This window comes from Coregonus clupeaformis, chromosome 33, assembly GCF_020615455.1.
Source record: "Coregonus clupeaformis isolate EN_2021a chromosome 33, ASM2061545v1, whole genome shotgun sequence".
Lineage (NCBI taxonomy): Eukaryota > Metazoa > Chordata > Actinopteri > Salmoniformes > Salmonidae > Coregonus > Coregonus clupeaformis.
The window spans coordinates 33857192-33880954 of record NC_059224.1 but is presented as its reverse complement, the minus strand read 5'-3'; the positions used below and the strand labels follow the sequence as shown (position 1 = coordinate 33880954).

General features: G+C 42.8%; 1 protein-coding gene across 1 annotated transcript in view; it reads left to right on the top strand.

The window, feature by feature from the left end:
- The window catches only part of LOC121549310 (meiosis-specific protein MEI4), a 65794-nt gene that overhangs the window by 26847 nt on the left and 15184 nt on the right, over positions 1-23763 (top strand). Inside the window, exon 4 of the mRNA XM_041861173.1 lies at positions 7951-8082. Within this exon, the coding sequence (XP_041717107.1) occupies positions 7951-8082 (132 nt within the window). The remainder of the gene's footprint in view (positions 1-7950; positions 8083-23763) is intronic.

The window sequence follows — 23763 nt, the reverse complement described above, 5'->3', positions numbered from 1 at the left end:
CTCTGTCACGTCTGTCACGTGCTCAGTGTGAACCTGCTTTCATCTGTGAAGAGCACAGGGCGCCAGTGGCGAATTTGCCAATCTTGGTGTTCTCTGGCAAATGCCAAACGTCCTGCACGGTGTTGGGCTGTAAGCACAACCCCCACCTGTGGACGTCGGGCCCTCATACCACCCTCATGGAGTCTGTTTCTGACCGTTTGAGCAGACACATGCACATTTGTGGCCTGCTGGAGGTCATTTCGCAGGGCTCTGGCAGTGCTCCTCCTGCTCCTCCTTGCACAAAGGCGGAGGTAGCAGTCCTGCTGCTGGGTTGTTGCCCTCCTACGGCCTCCTCCACGTCTCCTGATGTACTGGCCTGTCTCCTGGTAGCGCCTCCATGCTCTGGACACTACGCTGACAGACACAGCAAACCTTCTTGCCACAGCTCGCATTGATGTGCCATCCTGGATGAGCTGCACTACCTGAGCCACTTGTGTGGGTTGTAGACTCCGTCTCATGCTACCACTAGAGTGAAAGCACCGCCAGCATTCAAAAGTGACCAAAACATCAGCCAGGAAGCATAGGAACTGAGAAGTGGTCTGTGGTTACCACCTGCAAAACCATTCCTTTATTGGGGGTGTCTTGCTAATTGCCTATAATTTCCACCTGTTGTCTATTCCATTTGCACAACAGCATGTGAAATGTATTGTCAATCAGTGTTGCTTCCTAAGTGGACAGTTTGATTTCACAGAAGTGTGATTGACTTGGAGTTACATTGTGTTGTTTAAGTGTTCCCTTTATTTTTTTAAGCAGTGTATTTAAGTGCCTTTGAACAGGATATGGTAGTAGGTGCCAGGCGCACCGATTTTGAGTGTCAAGAACTGCAACGCTGCTGAGTTTTTACGCTCAACAGTTTCCCGTGTGTATCAAGAATGGTCCACCCGACCACACAAAGGACATCCAGCCAACTTGACACAACTGTGGGAAGCATTGGAGTCAACATGGGCCAGCATCCCTGTGGAACGCTTTCAAGACCTTGTAGTCCATGCCCCGACGAATTGAGTCTGTTCTGAGGGCGAAGTGTGGTGCAACTCAATATTAGGAAAGTGTTCCTAATGTATTGTTCACTCCGTTTATACCTTGTGTGCTCACTGATAATTGATCAGCATTTTTTTAATTTAATTTTTTACTTTTTTTTATTAGTTTTCAAGAATAGATTTACAGTACAGCAATTCATCATAAAGGTAGTGGGAACATCATTAACTGCATTATCATTATTGTTGTCCAGCTCCCCTACCATTTGAGTCAGTATGTGTGATGTCCGACAGCAGCAGGGTCTGGGTCGCTGCATGTCCAGCCCCCATACCCTTTCCCAACCACCGCGGAGTGAGTGTCTGTGCTATGTGCAGTCAACTAGTATCATTAGTGTTTGTGAAGCAAATATGATGGTTATTATTAAGGTTCTGGTCTTCTGAGATACAAACAAGTATACCACAAACCAAAAAAATATACAATTAAACAACTAAAGGAAATAAAATAATTAGAAAAAAGTAATGCAAGAATAGATCATCCGATCATATGTTTGGTTGCTTCGAGACGAATGAGTCTTATGTCGACACAATATTATGTACAAGGAGCGGTTCCTATCTTTTTTCACATCTGTTTGCTGTTTGTTTTATTTTATGGGTGATAATTTCCATTAAATAAATGTATTTCACTCTTTCCACTCAGCCATAGTAGGAATGTCCTTATTTAACCAATGTGCTATAATACATTTCTTTGCTGCAGACGAGTATATTTAATAGGTAGTCATTTAGAAACTGTTCAGGGATTGCTCCCAGGATTTGGCACTCATTTGGTTCTTTGCCAGGGAACCTTTTAAATACATTGTTTACAGAGTCAAAAACATCATTCCAGTATTTTATTATTCTAGGACAACACCAAAAAATATGTAGGTAGTTTGTGGACAATTCCCCAAATTTTCTCCAGCATTCACTGGTTGTTTCTGGTCTTATCTTCACCATTTTGTCTGGAGTTAGAAAGTACAATTTCCATATTTTTGAAGGTGTAATGGTAGGAACATTCCTTCAGATCGCCTCCGAAGTTACATTTTCAATGTTCTCCCCAAGTTCAGATTCCCATTTGCACTTTGTTTGCAGAGTATTGCTCTGTGTCATGACAGCAATATATTGGTATAGTTTTGTTATTTCTTTACTACCAGTTGCCCTTTTCTGAGTATTGGTTATGTGTTTTTCTATGGGTGAGGGCACACACTTAATTTCTACCTAGTTGGGGTGTTTCCGTAAGTAGTCTCTTAGCTGTACATGGCTAAATAAATCTGACTTTGGCAAATGTAAGAACTAATTTAATCTAATGATTTAACTTGGTTGTTCTTCAAGACTTGGTGTACATATTGCAAATGAAGTGAAGTACTTTCCTCCAAATCTGGAGCATATTCTTGGACCATAGGTTCTTCTTACTATCACTGTCTGTCCTCTTTCCCAGAAAAGGTCTTACTGCTAGTGGGTATCGACCACAGTATATTCATTTTTCTATTTCGAGCCATCTAGATTCATATAAATATTTTATCCAAGTAATCATTGGTTGCAATTGGGTGGTACCACCTCAAGTTTGGTAATCCAAGGCCACCTGATTCCTTTGGCAGTTGGAGTGTTTTGTACCTCAACCTCGTTAATTTATTTTACCTTGCTATAGAAACCTTGAAATTAGACGGTCTAATTGGTAAAGTATGGAATCTGGGACCAGAACCGGTATTGTCTGAAATTGGAATAGCAGTCTGGGGAGAACATTAATCTTAATTGTTTCCACTTTTCCTCATGAAGTCAGAGGTAAAATCGCCCATCTTCTAAGATCTGTGGTTATCACATCAATTAATTTGGTATAGTGAATTTTATACAAGTCCTCAAGAGAGGTAGGACTAGTAATACCTAGGTATTTTATTCCTTTGTCAGGCCACCTGAAAATGGACAGGGTACCTGATAGGGGGTGAGCCGATTCATAGCGTAGGCTTCAGTCTTACTTACATTCAGTTTATATACTGCGTTAATCCCATATGTTTTTATACATTTCATCAAGCATGCACAGAATTACGTACATCAGACATATACAGTAATCCATCGTCAGCATACAGAGAAATCTTATGCTCTTCCTCGCCAATTCCTTTACTATTCGGGCTGGATCTTATCATCTGGACAAAAGGTTCAATACTAAGGGTAAAAAGGAAAGCGCTCAGTGGGCAACCTAGCCGAACCTCTTTATTTATTTGATTTTTTAAATTTAGCAGACGCTCCTATCCATATCGACTTACAGTAGAGTGCATACATTTTCATACTTTTGTTTTGGGCTGGTCCCCCGTGGGAATTGAACCCACAACCCTGGCGTTGCAAGCGCCATGTTCTACCAACTGAGCCACATGGGACTCTTTTAATGATAAAAGGTACAGATAAATGTACATTTACTCTGACTCTAGCGTGGGGGGTCGAATAACGGATTTGGACCAATGTAATACAACTTGGGGCCAAATTCATGCAGCATTTCAAACCGATAAGGCCATGATACCCGATCAAAGGCCTTCTGTGCATCCAGGGCCAGTGCCATATTTTCCCCACCCTTAGTCTGGGCAGATGATATAACATTTAGGCCTCTTCTCCTGTTATCCGACAGTTGACGGCCAGCATTGATCGGATATAAAAGACAAATGTACAGACAAATGACAGGCGGATGTAGCGAACAAACGGGTCCATTTGACAATATCAGTGCTTTGTTGTCATGTCTAATTTAGCCCATTCCTCATCTTCCTGCCATCATTCCCACAGCCTCCCACCCTGATCTTACACACTGTAATATAGAGCTAGCTAGCAGTGATGATGCAACTGGCTGTGTTGAACCCTGCAATCTTGTTTATTCTCTGAACTAACCTTATGCTACCCGTCCATGTCTTTCAAAACATCTCATTCATAACTCCACCTCCATCCATAACCCCACCCCCCGTCTAAGGCCAAGGCAAACAAACTGTAGTCTGACTCAAACTGTTACATGTAGCCGACTGACACAAGTAAATCCACCCAACGCACAGGCATTTAGGTCTTAATAACCCCATCATTCAGCACAGTGGTCAGGGTGAGTGAAAGAGTATGGGTGACGGTGTTGCTGTGTCCTGTGTTAATGTGTGTCTTTCTGGCCCCCATCAGTTCAGGACAGGTGTCTACAACCCGTGTGGTTCAGCACAGTGGTCAGGTTGAGTGTTACAGTATGGGGGGTGGTGATGAGTGTTAGTGTGTCCTGTGTCCCTCTGGCCCCTATCAGTTTAGATGTTTATTATGGATCAGGTTACTGTATCCTGTGTTAACGTGTCCTTCTGCCTCCCATCAGTATAGGTCTTAATAACCCTATGTTGAGTGTAGGGCTGACCCCAATTACTCGATTGGTGGATTGTTTAGTCGATATTTTTAGTCGAGCAGTATTTGCGCCCATCTCAGTGAACTAATCCATTGCGGAGGCCTAGACTAAAAGCCAATTAATGCTTAACCCTAACCCGTATGGAGGGTGTGACGCAATTGCGGCGCCTCCGGAGGCATGCAGAGGCCAAGTCGAGCGCCGTACCGCATCGCCATGCGCCTCCCAAATGTTGTAACAATGCGGAGGGCTCTGTATAGCTCCGCATTGACATGATTTGGTTGATGGTAGGTGGGGGCAGTACATCCTGTATAAACACAGACCCACTTCCTTGACAACTTCCTTCACAACAGCTCTGCACTTCTCCGGGAAGCGCAAGAAGTATGAATGCCCTGTTTCCTGCTGAGGCCGTATCACCGTAAATGCTGCATGGCCAATGCAGACATCGGATTGACCATGCAGTGCCCAGATGCACAATGCTCTCCAGGAATGCGCTCAATTCCCCATTACATACACTACCAGTGAAAAGTTCGGACACAATGAATGAGAATGAGTTGCCAATTCCTTATGTAAATGAGTATTTTTATGCTCATTGCACATTTATAAAAAACTGACTAGACAGCTAGCACATACACTACCGGTCAAAAGTGTTAGAACACCTACTCATTCAAGGGTTTTTCTTTATTTGTACTATTTTCTACATTGTAGAATAATAGTGAAGACATCAAAACTATGAAATAACACATAGGCTATTTGAAAAAGCTCCTGCCAAAGTCAAGCACTGCTTCTTATCCCTTGCGCAAATAGCCTACAGCTGTGTCTGTCCCGAGCTCACTTGCATGGGAAACTCTGTGGGCCCAGAACATTTTATGCAATGTTGCAAGTTCGCTAGTGCAAGCTTCTGGCTGGACCCAAGTTAATAGTTGATACAATGTTTCAAGTTCGTTGCAGACAAGCCATGCATAGCCAATGTGATTTGTAGGATATTTTTTTATATCCAGATATTTTCTACCTGCAGGCTGCAATTTTTTTATTTGTTGGCTTTATGTACAGTTGTGGTCAAAAGTTTTGAGAATGACACAAGTATTGGTCTTCACAAAGTTTGCTGCTTCAGTGTTATGAGATATTTTTGTCAGATGTTACTATGGGATACTGAAGTATAATTACAAGCATTCCATAAGTGTCATAGCCTTTTATTGACAATTACATTAAGTTTATGCAAAGAGTCAATATTTGCAGTGTTGACCCTTCTTTTTCAAGACCTCTGCAATCCGCCCTGGCATGCTGTCAATTAACTTCTGGGCCACATCCTGACTGATGGCAGCCCATTCTTGCATAATCAATGCTTGGAGTTTGTCAGAATTTGTGGGTTTTTGTTTGTCCACACGCCTCTTGAGGATCAACCACAAGTTCTCAATGGGATTAAGGTCTGGGAGTTTCCTGGCCATGGACCCAAAATGTTGATGTTTTGTTCCCCGAGCCACTTAGTTATCACTTTTGCCTTATGGCAAGTTCATCATGCTGGAAAAGGCATTGGTCGTCACCAAACTGTTCTTGGATGGTTGGGAGAAGTTGCTCTCGGAGGATGTGTTGGTACCATTCTTTATTCATGGCTGTGTTCTTAGGCAAAATTGTGAGTGAGCCCACTCCCTTGGCTGAGAAGCAACCCCACACATGAATGGTCTCAGGATGCTTTACTGTTGGCATGACACAGGACTGATGGTAGCGCTCACCTTGTCTTCTCCGGACAAGGTGTTTTTCGGATGCCCCAAACAATCGGAAAGGGGATTCATCAGAGAAAATGACTTTACCCCAGTCCTCATCAGTCAAATCCCTGTACCTTTTGCAGAATATCAGTCTGTCCCTGATGTTTTTCCTGGAGAGAAGTGGCTTCATTGCTGCCCTTCTTGACACCAGGCCATCCTCCAAAACTCTTCGCCTCACTGTGCGTGCAGATGCACTCACACCTGCCTGCTGCCATTCCTGAGCAAGCTCTGCACTGGTGGTGCCCCGATCCCGCAGCTGAATCAACTTTAGGAGACAGTCCTGGCGCTTGCTGGACAGTCCTGGCGCTTGCAAAACAATTGAACCTCTCTCCTTGAAGTTCTTGATGATCCAATAAATTGTTGATTTAGGTGCAATCTTACTAGCAGCAATATCCTTACCTGTGAAGCCCTTTTTGTGCAAAGCAATGATGACGGCACGTGTTTCCTTGCAGGTAACCATGGTTAACAGAGGAAGAACAATGATTTCAAGCACCACCCTCCTTTTAAAGCTTCCAGTCTGTTATTCTAACTCAATCAGCATGGCAGAGTGATCTCCAGCCTTGTTCTCATCAACACTCTCACCTGTGTTAACGAGAGAATCACTGACATGATGGCAGCTGGTCCTTTTGTGGCAGGGCTGAAATGTAGTGGAAATTAGAGGGACTTTGCAATTAATTGCAATTCATCTGATCACTCTTCATGACATTCTGGAGTATATGCAAATTGCCATCATCAAAACTGAGGCAGCAGACTTTGTGAAAATTAGTATTTGTGTCATTCTCAACTTTTGACCACGACTGTAGGCTGTTTTTACATTGTTGGCAATAGAAGTTACTTTTTAGGTTTGTATCATTTCATTTAGATTTGGATAGAATTTTGATTAACCACATGACAATGATTTTGAGATATGAAGACGTTATTATAAATTAAATGAAACTGTTCTGGCCTCCCGAGTGGCGCAGCTGTCTAAGGCGTCACTACAGACCCGGGTTCGAGCCTGGACTGTGTCAGAACCGGCTGTGACTGGGAGTCCCATAGGGCGGCGCACAATTGGCCCAGTGTCGTCCGGGTTTGTCCGGGGGGGCTTTACTTGGCTCATCGCGCTGCAGGCTGACTTCGGTCGTCAGTTGAACGGTGTTTCCTCCGACACATTGGTGCAGCTGGCTTCCGGGTTAAGCGGGCGGGTGTTAAGAAGCGCGGTTTGGCGCATGATTCGACCTTCGCCTCTCCCGAGCCCGTTGGGGAGTTGCAGCGATGAGACAAGATCGCAATTGGATATCACAAAAAAATCTAAAATAATACCTGTTCCACGAAAATGTGTGTATGAAAACCATAACTGGCACACAGATTGGTATAAATTGTAAGATATATTGGCATTCCACATTAGAAAGGTTGCAGACTCCTCATGTAGCCTATTACCGGCAACTTCAGGAGAGTAATGGCAGAATCTGCAAAAGCCAGCAGGAACGGGAGGAGAATGGTTTGGTCAGGTTTTTTTCTTCCTCTAGATCTTTGGCTCCCTCTTTAGTTATTTGTCTTATTTCATCAAACAGTAACCTTAAAGCATCAGACAAGCTCAATGCATATAGTTGATTTTATTAAAACACAAAGGGTGTGTCTATATATAGAAAAATACACGTTTAAACATTTCTACCAATCGATTGGTCGAAAGAACAGACAACTTATTTTTTTGTCGGGGACAGCCATATTTGAATGAAATAATATGGGGGTTGGTGGTGTGAGTGATACTGTGCCCTGTGTTGACGTGTTTCCCTCTGGTCTGCATCAGTTCCAGGGTCAGGAGAGGCTGACGGAGTGTTTGATCCTGCTGGGAGGGAGCAGCTTGCTGAGGTCCCTGCTCATCCGTCATGTCCTGTCTGAGATCAACCGGCTGGCAGAACACCTCTGGATCACCTGCCAGGTAAGGACCAGGACACACACACCTCTGGATGGCCAGGGCTTTCCACACAGGCCTGGGGTGAGAGAAGGAAGGATGTTACAGTCTTATATAGGATAAGTCAAATCATTGACTTTGATGCTGTTTTATAGTACTGTTTATTATGTATATACAGTGAGCCAGTATTGGGACAGTGACACGTGTTATGTTGTTTTCACTCTAACCTCAGTCATTGTATCATTTGCTGGAGTACAAAGTATTGGCACAAATGTACTTACAGTGGGGAAAAAAAGTATTTAGTCAGCCACCAATTGTGCAAGTTCTCCCACTTAAAAAGATGAGAGAGGCCTGTAATTTTCATCATAGGTACACGTCAACTATGACAAACAAACTGAGATTTTTTTTCTCCAGAAAATCACATTGTAGGATTTTTTATGAATTGATTTGCAAATTATGGTGGAAAATAAGTATTTGGTCACCTACAAACAAGCAAGATTTCTGACTCTCACAGACCTGTAACTTCTTCTTTAAGAGGCTCCTCTGTCCTCCACTCGTTACCTGTATTAATGGCACCTGTTTGAACTTGTTATCAGTATAAAAGACACCTGTCCACAACCTCAAACAGTCACACTCCAAACTCCACTATGGCCAAGACCAAAGAGCTGTCAAAGGACACCAGAAACAAAATTGTAGACCTGCACCAGGCTGGGAAGACTGAATCTGCAATAGGTAAGCAGCTTGGTTTGAAGAAATCAACTGTGGGAGCAATTATTAGGAAATGGAAGACATACAAGACCACTGATAATCTCCCTCGATCTGGGGCTCCACGCAAGATCTCACCCCGTGGGGTCAAAATGATCACAAGAACGGTGAGCAAAAATCCCAGAACCACACGGGGGGACCTAGCGAATGACCTGCAGAGAGCTGGGACCAAAGTAACAAAGCCTACCATCAGTAACACACTACGCCGCCAGGGACTCAAATATTGCATTGCCAGACGTGTCCCCCTGCTTAAGCCAGTACATGTCCAGGCCCGTCTGAAGTTTGCTAGAGTGCATTTGGATGATCCAGAAGAGGATTGGGAGAATGTAATATGGTCAGATGAAACCAAAATAGAACTTTTTGGTAAAAACTCAACTCGTCGTGTTTGGAGGACAAAGAATGATGAGTTGCATCCAAAGAACACCATACCTACTGTGAAGCATGGGGGTGGAAACATCATGCTTTGGGGCTGTTTTTCTGCAAAGGGACCAGGACGACTGATCCGTGTAAAGGAAAGAATGAATGGGGCCATGTATCGTGAGATTTTGAGTGAAAACCTCCTTCCATCAGCAAGGGCATTGAAGATGAAACCTGGCTGGGTCTTTCAGCATGACAATGATCCCAAACACACCGCCCGGGCAACGAAGGAGTGGCTTCGTAAGAAGCATTTCAAGGTCCTGGAGTGGCCTAGCCAGTCTCCAGATCTCAACCCCATAGAAAATCTTTGGAGGGGAGTTGAAAGTCCGTGTTGCCCAGCGACAGCCCCAAAACATCACTGCTCTAGAGGAGATCTGCATGGAGGAATGGGCCAAAATACCAGCAACAGTGTGTGAAAACCTTGTGAAGACTTACAGAAAACGTTTGACCTGTGTCATTGCCAACAAAGGGTATATAACAAAGTATTGAGAAACTTTTGTTATTGACCAAATACTTATTTTCCACCATAATTTGCAAATGAATTCATAAAAAATCCTACAATGTGATTTTCTGGATTTTTTCCCCTCATTTGGTATGTCATAGTTGACGTGTACCTATGATGAAAATTACAGGCCTCTCTCATCTTTTTAAGTGGGAGAACTTGCACAATTGGTGGCTGACTAAATACTTTTTTCCCCCCACTGTGTGTGTGTGTATATGTGTGTATATGTGTGTGTATATATATATATATATATATATATATATATATATATATATATATATATATATATATATATATATATATATATATATATATATACAGTGAGGGAAAAAAGTATTTGATCCCCCTGCTGATTTTGTACGTTTGCCCACTGACGAAGAAATGATCAGTCTATCATTTTAATGGTAGGTTTATTTGAACAGTGAGAGACAGAATAACAAAAAAATCCAGAATAAAGCATGTCTAAAATGTTATAAATTGATTTGCATTTTAATGAGGGAAATAAGTATTTGACCCCCTCTCAATCAGAAAGATTTCTGGCTCCCAGGTGTCTTTTATACAGGTAACGAGCTGAGATTAGGAGCACACTCTTTTGGTATGTCATAGTTGACGTGTACCTATGATGAAAATTACAGGCCTCTCTCATCTTTTTAAGTGGGAGAACTTGCACAATTGGTGGCTGACTAAATACTTTTTTTCCCCACTGTATGTGTATTAAAAAGTTAAGTATTTGGTCGCATATTCATAGCACGCAATGACTACATCAAGCTTGACTACAAATTTGTTGGAAGCATTTGCTGTTTGTTTTGGTTGTGTTTCAGATTATTGTGTGCCCAGTAGAAATGAATGGTAAATAATGAATTGTCATTTTTGGTGTCACTTTTATTGTAAATAAGAATATAATATGTTTCTAAACACTTCTACATTAATGTGGATGCTACCATGATTACAGATCCTGAATGAGTCGTGAATAATGATGAGTGAGAAAGTTAGACGCACAAATATCATACCCCCCCAAAACAAAATGCTAACCTCCCCTCTTATTGTAATGGTGAGAGGTTAGCATGTCTTGTGGGTATGATATTTGAGTGTCTAACTTTCTCACTCAGGGCATATCGCCCAAGCCTACATGTCACAGCATTGGTCTCAGGTAGCCTACATGGTGTGGTGGGTGATGCTGTTTGACTGGCATGTCTCCTCTGAAAGCCAGTGTATACAGACAGCCCAGCCGCCAGCAGTCTTGCAAAATTGAAATGTGTGAATAGGGAATTGGAAGCAGATCATTCTCCCTTCTCGTGGCGCTCCACTCCCACTGTAGAGAGACAGTCAGTCATGCATGTTTGTGTGTCTTTACTTCACCCCATTGAAAAAAGCCCTTATTGAAGCAGTCCTGAGCAAAAACAGAACACATTGCTGCTGTACCAAGTGAATGAGAAAATATAATTTCTGTCACGTAATTTTGTCTGGAAGCAAAGTCCTAGACATTGGTTTATTAAATACTATAGGACCTTTTCTTTGCTGAGAGTATTGATGTTGAGTTATTTAAGTACACTGTGGCTGCTACTGTAGACCACTGTCATTTGGTGATAATGTATTCAAATGACCTGAAATTGCTCACTTAATTTTCGGGACTGTTGACTTGCCTCATATCCCTCTAACATTGAGTTCTTGACACTTCAAAGCCATTGTGACCTGGCACTTGACCCCCCTGCTGTCAATGTAGAAAAAGGGGCGGCTAAATTGCTTGTAAAGACATCTACCATTTGAAGACTTAGCCACCAGACTGGCTAATTAGTAGAGCCCGATCAATATATCGGTTCACCGATATTATCGGCTGATATTGGCCTTTTACTAACATATCGGTATCGGCCGATAATTCCACCGATAACCAATATTCAATAAATATGATGAAAAAAGGGAATCTCATGCTTATCCGAACACTTGGATGGCAATGTGTCATTATTGTCACAATGTAAGAAATCAACATTTGAAGCATATTTCTTGGCCAATTGGATGGCAATTTATGAGAACTCGGTGTGGAAAAATTACACGTAAAAAATGTCCCTGCTGTAAAACAGTATATTGGTAGATATATCGGTATTGGTAAGTTTTGTCCCCCCAAAAGAATCGGAATCGGTATCGCTCTACTAGGCCTAGTACCTCACCCCTCAGAGAATGGAAGTCCCTGATTGTGTCCCAAATGGCACCCTTTTCCCTTTATAAGACACCACTTATGACTAGGGCCAATAGGGCTCTGGTCAAAAGTAGTGCACTATATAGGGAATAGGGTGCCATTTGGAACACATCCCCTATGATGCGGTTGAGAGGACTGAGGTGCACTTAACAGAACTTTGAATGGGCTGCTGGCTTGCATTCGCACTATGCTACATTACTACTACAACAACAACAGGCTTCATTTGCTCTACAAGCTTGTCTGTGCTGTTGTTGAACGTTTGCATGAAAATGGAGACATAACAGGCTTCTTTTTGGTTGATTTAGTCTTGGAGTATACTCTCTATACAATAATACATGAATGCAACTGTGGAGAAAAGGCCAGTGCATTGAGAGCTGTAGGCTGGGCTGCCTGATTTGCACATCAAAACACAGCAAGGGAATTGTATAACGCATCAAGTCTCCATTACTGCACCTTGCCTCGCAATGCAGTGCGGCAATTTGTGTTAATACTGTATGATTTTTCTAGAGCTGTGGTCGAGTCCTGGGAAATAAAGTTTGAAGACTTACCAGCCAGGCCTAAAACTCACTTTTTTTTTTGTATACCAGGCACTGTTGCAGGTAGATTTAGAAAATCGACCAGCCACTGATTTTTTTTTTACCAGCCAAAATATTTTTGGGGCCATAATTACACAAGGAAACACAAAAAAAACTGATGAGCATGCTTAGTAATGTTTCTAAAACAACAAATGTATTGCTAGTGAGATGTAATGTGATATTGCTCTATGTAATTTAACATTCTGTGACCTGACATGTGCGAGCGTTGCAAAATAAATGTACACATACATGTTATTCAATCATTGCATCCACACTGCTCACGCGCGTTAACAAGTGTCTGCGTAGCCAGGCGCTAAAATAGAACTTGGTTCTATTTGTGATGCTTGACGCGCTGCAAGTCCCGCCTCTCCCATCTCATTGGTTTTTAGGAGCATATACCCACATGGGTGATTAAAAGATGAACTGAGGTCCACACTCCAATCCAGTTGGTGGTGGTAATGCACCTTAAAGTTGGATGCCAACCGCCATAGAAAGTCCAAAGAAGAAGAAGGAGAGATTACTATAAACTAACTCTGTTTACCCTTTTATCTGTGGATTAATTGTCAGAGTAGAGGACCTTGTGCATTTCAGGTAAAATAACAACCCAATGTTTATATCCCAGGACAAAGTAGCTAGCAACAGTAAGCTAGCTAGCTAAATTGCCATAAATGTTTAATGCTTTTCGACCTGTCCCCAAATTTAATATACACTGCTCAAAAAAATAAAGGGAACACTTAAACAACACAATGTAACTCCAAGTCAATCACACTTCTGTGAAATCAAACTGTCCACTTAGGAAGCAACACTGATTGACAATAAATGTCACATGCTGTTGTGCAAATGGAATAGACAACAAGTGGAAATGATAGGCAATTAGCAAGACACCCCCAATAAAGAAGTGGTTCTGCAGGTGGTGACCACAGACCACTTCTCAGTTCCTATGCTTCCTGGCTGATGTTTTGGTCACTTGAATGCTGGCGGTGCTTTCACTCTAGTGGTAGCATGAGACGGAGTCTACAACCCACACAAGTGGCTCAGGTAGTGCAGCTCATCCAGGATGGCACATCAATGCGAGCTGTGGCAAGAAGGTTTGCTGTGTCTGTCAGCGTAGTGTCCAGAGCATGGAGGCGCTACCAGGAGACAGGCCAGTACATCAGGAGACGTGGAGGAGGCCGTAGGAGGGCAACAACCCAGCAGCAGGACCGCTACCTCCGCCTTTGTGCAAGGAGGAGCAGGAGGAGCACTCCCAGAGCCCTGCAAAATGACCTCCAGCAGGCCACAAATGTGCATGTGTCTTCTCAAACGGTCGGAAACAGACTCCATGAGGGTGGTATGAGGGCCCGACGTCCACAGGTGGGGGTTGTGCTTACAGCCCAACACCGTGCAGGACGTTTGGCATTTCCCAGAGAACACCAAGATTGGCAAATTCGCCACTGGCGCCCTGTGCTCTTCACAGATGAAAGCATGTTCACACTGAGCACATGTGACAGACGTGACAGAGTCTGGAGACGCCGTGGAGAACGTTCTGCTCCCTGCAACATCCTCCAGCATGACCGGTTTGGCGGTGGGTCAGTCATGGTGTGGGGTGGCATTTCTTTGGGGGGCCGCACAGCCCTCCATGTGCTCACCAGAGGTAGCCTGACTGCCATTAGGTACCGAGATGAGATCCTCAGACCCCTTGTGAGACCATATGCTGGTGCGGTTGGCCCTGGGTTCCTCCTAATGCAAGACAATGCTAGACCTCATGTGGCTGGAGTGTGTCAGCACTTCCTGCAAGAGGAAGGCATTGATGCTATGGACTGGCCCGCCCATTCCCCAGACCTGAATCCAATTGAGCACATCTGGGACATCATGTCTCGCTCCATCCACCAACGCCATGTTGCACCACAGACTGTCCAGGAGTTGGCGGATGCTTTAGTCCAGGTCTGGGAGGAGATCCCTCAGGAGACCATCCGCCACCTCATCAGGAGCATGCCCAGGCGTTGTAGGGAGGTCATACAGGCACGTGGAGGCCACACACACTACTGAGCCTCATTTTGACTTGTTTTAAGGACATTACATCAATTGTTGGATCAGCCTGTAGTGTGGTTTTCCACTTTAATTTTGAGGGTGACTCCAAATCCAGACCTCCATGGGTTGATACATTTGATTTCCATTGATAATTTTTGTGTGATTTTGTTGTCAGCACATTCAACTATGTAAAGAAAAAAGTATTTAATAAGATTATTTCATTCATTCAGATCTAGGATGTGTTATTTTAGTGTTCCCTTGATTTTTTTGAGCAGTGTAGTTGGTTCAGACATCGTTTTGATATTTCAACCTGCGTGTCCTGATCGCGTCTGGTGTGGATGGACAAAATCAACATGCGCGCTGCACGCGAGCGCCCGGTCTAGTCAGCATGAGTATTTTAACAAAAATGTTTAACTTGCCCTTTAAGATTACCTTGGTAACAGGGCCACTAGTCATCACGTGTGAGAATGTCACCAGTAGAGGCCAATGATGTCTGTTTTTGCTAGTAATCTCAAACATTGAAAAGCAACCTAGCTTGTGAACAAAACAATGTAAATAGACAAGAAAAACGAGGAAAAGGTCTCACTTTAGTAGACTTTCGAGTAAATTAGACAAACTTTTATGCCTGTGCCCATTGCTTCTAAAAACTAATCTTTCAGTGCTCACAGCCCCCCAGACAGACGGTGTTGCTGAGTGAGGTGGGATAGCTATAATGTTAGGATTCAGATTTATTTGTGCATTACCAGATATGAAACAAAACAGCAGAAATACTTTGAAAACAGCTACAGCAGCATTTATTTTGCTATAAATCACAACTCGCGCTTGTGGCCATACTTGACTTTTGGTATTAATTGCTCACACTGTTGGGCATGCAGTGTTACCACGCGCCAACGTGGCTGGTGAATTAGACATTCTTACCCACCAATGCCAAAATCAATACACAGTACTGTATGCAGAGAGCATCATTGGACTGATAGCCTCCCTGTGTGTGTGTGTGTGTGTGTGTGTGTGTGTGTGTGTGTGTGTGTGTGTGTGTGCGCATGTTTTAGCTTCCCTGTGTCTGTGCGTGTGACCCCTGTCTTTCCCCCAGATCTACAGTGTGACTATGATAAAGGCAGACCTGTCAGGTGAGGTGTATTTCTAGGGTGATTTATGTGAGCATTAAGATTCCGTTAACCCTTCACACAGGGTGACAGAGGCATATTGTTTCCTCCTGCCTCTGTAGCCTAATGCACTCAGCAAGGGGTAATTCTGTGGGGGCTGCTCCTCTGGGATGGAGGTAAGGACGATCAGTTAAGTCCACCACCACACACACCACCGCAACATAAACACACTACCTTGGCCACTAGAGAGGTGAGATAGGCATCTCCATCTGTTTGCTAGACCTTTCCCATGGTAAAACAGTCAGGGCTGGGTAAAGGTTGTGTAAGGGACAAGATCTGTGTGTTGGCCTAAAATTGCTTTTATCAACCATGTCACTAGTTGTTTCCCTGTTAATGTAGCGGTCTAGAAACACGTAATAACAAGACAGTTCTAAGGACAACATGGAGAGGATGCTCAATTATGCCAAATTGTTTCAACGATGAGTCAGAGCTCTACTGGATCTGGTTGTACTCTGAGAAGTAATTTAGGATCAAATTGTTGGATAATTGGTTTGTTGCCCGATGGACATTGTAATCATGATTATTATGAGAATGATTACGTTTCTAATTGTTTTTTCTACAGCTGTAGGCTACATATAGCCTAATACTGAACCAAAGAGTGGTGTCACCTCAGGTCTCTAGTGATGAGAATCAATTAAATAATGATTACTTCAGTAGTATTTTCTTTAAGCCATTATTATTTAATCGGCAGCGTTAAAAAGGGAGTAGTGACTATTAGGGTTGGCGGATATTACGATATAATCGGAAATCAATTATGTTTGACAGACATCGTCGATGGCAATGACATTGTGATGTGACAGACGATATTTTTTTACAGACGATAGTTTAACCTATTTAAACATGACTGGCACCGCCGGAGTAGGGCAGCGCACAACAGTGCAGCTCACAGCCGGGCGACACGCCAAATGACCTACCTATTCCTATTTGCCATTGCCCTTTTCAATAAATATGTAGGTAGACTTAGCCTACTATTAACATAATGCAAGAGTAGGCCTACAATGTAGATTGTAGACGCAGCGGAGAGTGCCAAAAGCTGTGCAAAATGTCAGATAACATTTCTCTCGCTCACCGCTCCAATGTCGGATGATCATGGGCCTTTTGCAGCGGACACTCCGTTGTATGGCGTGTTTTAAAAGCTTCATTTCCCTTTTTGTCCCAATCCCCATTTTATTTGAATGTGACTTGTTGGTCTAAGCATATCTTTCATGATCATCATTCAAATGAATCTAGGAGGCCAGTAACATAGTTCTATCTCAGAAAGTTATGTTTGTGAATAGCCTAAATAAAAGCATTATATGGTAATAATGAGAGAGGGAGAACCAACAATTGCAAGATAGAATAATTGAATGGGAAGTTTAAACAAACCTGCGCAACGGGCATTACAAATGCTCCCACAGCAGCGCTTTCGATAAGCGGGAACAAAATATAAATGTGCCTATAAAAAGAACCCACATTTGGATAGGCTACAAATTACAACATAAATCAAGTAAATAAAATAAGTACGAAATTAACCAAATAAATGATAGTGCAAATCAGTTTAAAACAGAATATTCTAGCCTAGGCTACATTTATTTGGAATAAGACTCATCTGTGAATACATGCTATGAAAATAAAATAAATAAAAAGCAATGAAGAACCATTCAGACTATTTTTATTTTCATTATATATTAACCTACCTAAAGGTTACTGGCAAGGAACACAAGCATGTTCACCTTTTCTGGCTTTAATAGACTGCGGAGTGGGGTAACAATATTGCCTACTGAAAACACGTTCAGACAGAACACTTTTAACACAGATGCAGAGAAAAAAATAGACGATACAATCATACAGTGCCTTGCAAAAGTATTCATCCCCTTGGCGTTTTTCCTATTTTGTTGCATTACAACCTGTAATTTAAATGGATTTTTATTTGGATTTCATGTAATGGACATACACAAAATAGTCCAAATTGGTGAAGTGAAATGAAAAAAGAACTTGTTAAAAAAAAATCTCAAAAATAAATAACGGGAAAGTGGTGTGTGTGCATATGTATTCACCCCCTTTGCTATGAAGCCCCTAAATAAGATCTGGTGCAACCAATTACCTTCAGAAGTCACATAATTATTTAGATTGCACACAGGTGGACTTTATTTAAGTGTCACATGATCTCAGTATATATACACCTGTTCTGAAAGGCCCCAGAGTCTGCAACACCACTAAGCAAGGGGCACCACCAAGCAAGCGGCACCATGAAGACCAAGGAGCTCTCCAAACAGGTCAGGGACAAAGTTGTAGAGAAGTACAGATCAGGGTTGGGTTATAAAAAAATATCTGAAACTTTGAACATCCCACGGAGCACCATTAAATCCATTAATAAAAAATGGAAAGAATATTGCACCACAACAAACCTGCCAAGAGAGGGCCCCCCACCAAAACTCACGGCCCAGGCAAGGAGGGCATTAACCATAGAGGCAACAAAGAGACCAAAGATAACCCTGAACCCTGGGGCGGCAGGTAGCTTAGTGGTTAAGAGCGTTGTGGGGCGTGGTTCTAATCCCCGAGCCGACTAAGTGAAAAAAATCTGTCTGTGCCCTTGAGCAAGGCACTTAACCCTAATTGCTCCTGTAAGTCGCTCTGTAATGTAAATGTAAGGAGCTGCAAAGCTCCACAGCGGAGATTGGAGTATCTGTCCATAGGACCACTAAGCCGTACACTCCACAGAGCTGGGCTTTACGGAAGAGTGGCCAGAAAAAAGCCATTGCTTAAAGAAAAAAATAAGCAAACGCGTTTGGTGTTCGCCAAAAGGCATGTGGAAGACTCCCCAAACATAAGGAAGAAGGTACTCTGGTCAGATGAGACTAAAATTGAGCTTTCTGGCCATCAAGGAAAACGCTATGTCTGGCGCAAACCCAACACCTCTCATCACCCTGAGAACACCATCCCCACAGTGAAGCATGGTGGTGGCAGCATCATGCTGTGGGGATGTTTTTCATCAGCAGGGAATGGGAAATTGGTCAGAATTGAAGGAATGATGGATGGCGCTAAATACAGGGAAATTCTTGAGGGAAACCTGTTTCAGTCTTCCAGAGATTTGAGACTGGGACGGAGGTTCACCCTCCAGCAGGACAATGACCCTAAGCATACTGCTAAAGCAACACTCGTGTAGTTTAAGGGGAAACATTTAAATGTCTTGTAATGGCCTAGTCAAAGCCCAGACCTCAATCCAATTGAGAATCTGTGTTATGACTTAAAGATTGCTGTACACCAGCAGAACCCATCGAACTTGAAGGAGCTGGAGCAGTTTTGCCTTGAAGAATGGGCAGCAATCCCAGTGGCTAGATGTGCCAAGCTTATAGAGAAATACCCCAAGAGACTTGCAGCTGTAATTGCTGCAAACGGTGGCTCTACAAAGTATTGACTTTGGGTGGGTGAGTAGTTATGCACGCTCAAGTTGTATTTTTTTTGTCTTCTTTTTTGTTTGTTTCACAATTAAAAAATATTTTGAATTTTCAAAGTGGTAGGCATGTTGTGTAAATCAAATGATACAAACCCCCCCCCCCCAAAAAAAAATCAATTTTAATTCCAGGTTGTAAGGCAACAAAATACGAAAAATGCCAAGGGGGGTGAATACTTTCGCAAGCCACTGTATATCAATGATGTTTGGACAGGTCGATGGGGCGATGTGTGATTCCAGACATCGCCCAACCCTAGTGACTATTCCATAAGCATAGTTTAGCCCAGCCAGGCTGCAGGTTTGCAGGCTCCGGTGGCGGTGGGTGGGTTGCCACTGCCCTTGGACCGGTGAAGCATTCAGAGAAGCCCAGCCATCTGGGCCCCGTGTTGCTCTGTCACAGGGCATGACAGTCACAGCACATAGCACCCTACCCAGACAGACTACCCACACAGCCCATAGGACGAACGGTACAAACACTCACTCACTTCTCCAATAACACTATAACCCTGGGCAGTAAAAATGACAATCTGGACTGGATTGGAGCCATAACTGTGCATGTACCCTCTGTTGTCCTGTTGTTCTGACTGTGCTTTATGTCAAGTTTAAATCATGGTGGTTCTGTGGCTATTGTTGAAGCAATTTATCACCCTGGCCCTGTCATTTTGTAATTAGTAGAACACTTTACCAGAGCCATATATTTAGATATATGGCTCTTCTATTTACTGGTGGTTGTCTTTTTCCTCTTACTAACATAGGGGTACTCCAAGGACAAACCCATAGCCTGAATATGATCTATCAGACTCGGTGTCCAAGCAGCAAATCTGTTTTTTATTGTCTAATTAGAGTGTGCTAGCTAGCCCAGTCTTAAGTCTGGGAAGGGATTGTCAGGGATGACTACCCTTAATAATATGAAGTTTGGCATCAGGATGATGAATGAAAGTTATCAGATGTGCAGAGCTCGGTCAGTTATCATGTCAGCTAGAGCCAGAGGAAATGAGTGTCAGAGCTGAGGCTTGTAAAGGCCAATGGCAGCAAAAACTGTTCTGTTTAGCCTCAGAAAACTGTAGTGTAATGCTCAGGGGAACATTTTCACTCCGGGTTACAGTGTCCATCTACAGTAAGCAGACCACTTACTTTTCATCCCTAAATGTCATGAGTGAGATCTGTACTTCAAACACATTTTTTGCCAAAGCCTTCAGTAGAATCAGCTTTCCCTTTCATTTCTGGAGAGAATATGCTAATCTTGCCTGAGTTGGGAAGGATGCACACTGAAAGTTGAGAGTGTAATTATATGTCATCATTGTCAGTTTGAGATGTTATTTAGATACTTTATTTTTTATTTTTTTCAGAGCAGCCCACTTCCCCATTTATCAATGACTCCTTTCTGATGCAAAGCACCTTCTCCTCATCATAACATCCTGTACATGTCGCCATGGCAGCCTGAAGGCCCATGTATACACAGCAAATTGGCCAGTGTTACCTAGTGTTGATTTTTCAGTGTAACATGTCTAGTGTTGATTCAGGTGTTAAATTAACACTCATTGGTGTAAAATAACCCCAGTGTTGGTGTTAATAATGGCTATCATTTATCATATTTCCCAGCATGCTCTGTTGCAGGTAGATTTTTTTAGAATGGTTTGTTTCATGCTATGTGTTTGCACGTACATTGATTAATTCATCTTATGCAACTCAAATATAAATAACATAAATGGTTCTACTAATCCAATCTGTTACTTCGACTTAAGCACCCGTTACTGAAATGGTTGTTCCAGTTTAGATGGTTTAGGTAGTCTCATATCTTCCCAACCCGGCAGTCATTCTGAATGCATGTTGCGGGTGAATAAAAATTCAAAATGTTGGATATCCCCACTCTTTATGCCAGCATAAAGTGACTTGCAGGCCCGATGTGGCCTGTAAACCATGAGTTTCAGGCCACTGTATTAGGGTAAAGCTCTCAAAATAAGGCCTTATGTAATACGTGTTGTATTGTGTTTTATTTATAGATAGATACACACACACACACACTACCAGTCAATTGTTTGGACACACCTACTCATTCAAGGGTTTTTCTTTATTTTTACTATTTTTTACATTGTAGAATAGTAGTGAAGACATCAAAACTAAGAAATAACACATATGGAATCATGTAGTAACCAAAAAAGTGTTAAACAAATCAAAAATACATTTTATATTTGAGATTCTTCTAATACTGGCTCTCATAAGGACCGCCGCAGGAATGGAAGCCCCAGAGTTACCTCTGCTGCAGAGGTTAAGTTCATTAGAGTTACCAGCCTCAGAAATTGCAGCCCAAATAAATGCTTCACAGAGTTCAAGTAACATACACATCTCAACATCAACTGTTCAGAGGGGACTGTGTGAATCAGGCCTTCATGGTCGAATTGCTGCAAAGAAACCACTACTGAAGGACACCAATAATAAGAAGAGACCTGCTTGGGCCAAGAAACATGAGCTATGGACATTAGGCCGGTGGAAATGTGTCCTTTGGTCTGGAGTCCAAATTTGAGATTTTTGAGTGAGCATATATTGAAATAATTTGCTTTCTTTATTTTACTGGATTTAAACATGAACTCACTCATAACAACAGCTTTCGTTGACACATGACACTCTCTAGTCATGGTTTTAGATGTTTTGAAATCACAGTAGTATCAACTGACTTTGCTGTGTGCTCGAGGAAGCTGCAGAGTGCAAACACGGTGATCTGAGCAATCCGATTGGGTAGTGGTTGGCCTATAGGTGTACTTGATTTGCACGCCGAGTAGGCGGAGTTTACCTTCAGACACATGAAATGGTTCAAAATGGGAAAACTTTGCAGGGCAGCTGAAACAAGTGCACCTACTGCCAACAGTGCAGGACAGAAAAAAGGAATGGGTTTTATAGATATGTTTTGAGATCGATTAGGAATGCCTTGGAGATCGACCAGTCCATCGCGATTGACCGTTTGGTGACTGATTTATACTAAACTTAGTCTGGGCTTGATAGCCAGCTTGCTATGCTAACTGCAGGCTAACTAGGAGGAACATTGCATCGTGAGAGACGAAATGCACCCTGGGAATCGTAGTATGCTCTAGACGAGGAATCGTGCAGTATGACTAACAAAAACAATAAAACATCAATGTGTATCAAATCTTACAGTAGTGCATTTATACTAAAAGCGTAATAACTGGTTATAAAGTGGTGGAATTGTCCTTTTAAAGGAAAAAGGTAAAAGAGAAACTGACGAGTAGACTTTTCATGAGGATCTCAAACTCTTATAGCCTAGTAATGGGTGGTGTGCAGTGCACCTGAGGAAAAACGCCATCCTTTGCCAATTTATCCTTTACCAAATACAGAGTGTAGAGAAGGAGAAAGAGTGTGTGTTCATTCATGTCTCTGTGAGTCTCTCATAAAACTCATGTTATTCTAGCATTACTGATGTCCCCCCCCAGCTGACATGCAGCCGAGCTGAAGCCCCGTATATCGTATCCAGCAAGCCTACGAGTCTGAGGGAAACATGACTTATGGCTCTCAGCACTTCATGATACTGATGCTCATTAAAACCCTGGCATTTCTGACTGAGCTATGTCTCTCATTACACATCTGGCTAGTGCGTTTACAAGACTGTGTGTGTGTGTGTGTGTGTAACAAACTGCCGCCTCGCTCTCTCTCTCTTTGTGCGCTCTCTCTTATTCTCCACGATTGGTGCTTCCCCTCCTGCGCCAGTGACAGGTTTCAAGAAAGATCAGATTAAGAGCAGCAGCAGAGATTTTGCTGGACTGTTAAATAGCCAGGATCAAAGTCATACTTGGCCCCTCAAAGCAGCACAGATCTCTAACCGAGAGGGAAAATGAAGCTGTTTGATCAAAGTCATGTTATGATGAGACAAAGCCAGGAGCCACCAGTGCGTCGGTAAATCGCCTCCCCCTTCCGCCGCCTTCGACAGACTCTCACACTCTCTGCTGATGAGCATTAGAGCAAACAAATGTGTATCATGGTAGACAATGTGTTTTTCTCTATGAATGCTTGCATTCTGTTCAGGAGACTCTACATACTTCTGTGTTGTGAGATGGTACATAGTATACAAATAGTATAATTTTTTGTAGTCTCTTGGTGCCTTGACAATATTACTTTTTATAAAAAATGTAATAGCTTATGTTATTCTTGTCTATAACTGTGCTGTACTCTGTCATGTGTTTTATGTGGGCCCCATGAAGAATAGCTGCTGCATGTGCAACAGCTAATGGGGATCCTAAACTAGGAGGCCACCAGTGAAGAGGTTTTGGTAATGCTCTGCAGACCAGCCCTCTTTGTCCTGTAGCTTAGCACATAGCAGCAGCCAGCTGCTCTGTGCCATCAGCATTGACCTACACACAGAGGCACTGGAGATGAAGAAATAAAGTAAGCCTTATCTGAGCCAGAACGCCCCACAGGGCAGAAGTCTGTCTCCTGTGTCTGTAGCATGAGGCATCTTGATGTACAAGTACACCCTCTGGACAAAAAATCTATCACAAAAAAAACCAGACCTGGTAAATAGAGCAGAGAGGAGCCTGGGCAAGGACAGGCTGGGGAGAGAGGTAACTGGGGAGAAGGTGGACTGGACTAAGGCAGGCGTGCAGGCAGAGGGGGCTGTAGCCTGTGGGGTTTCTGTCTGT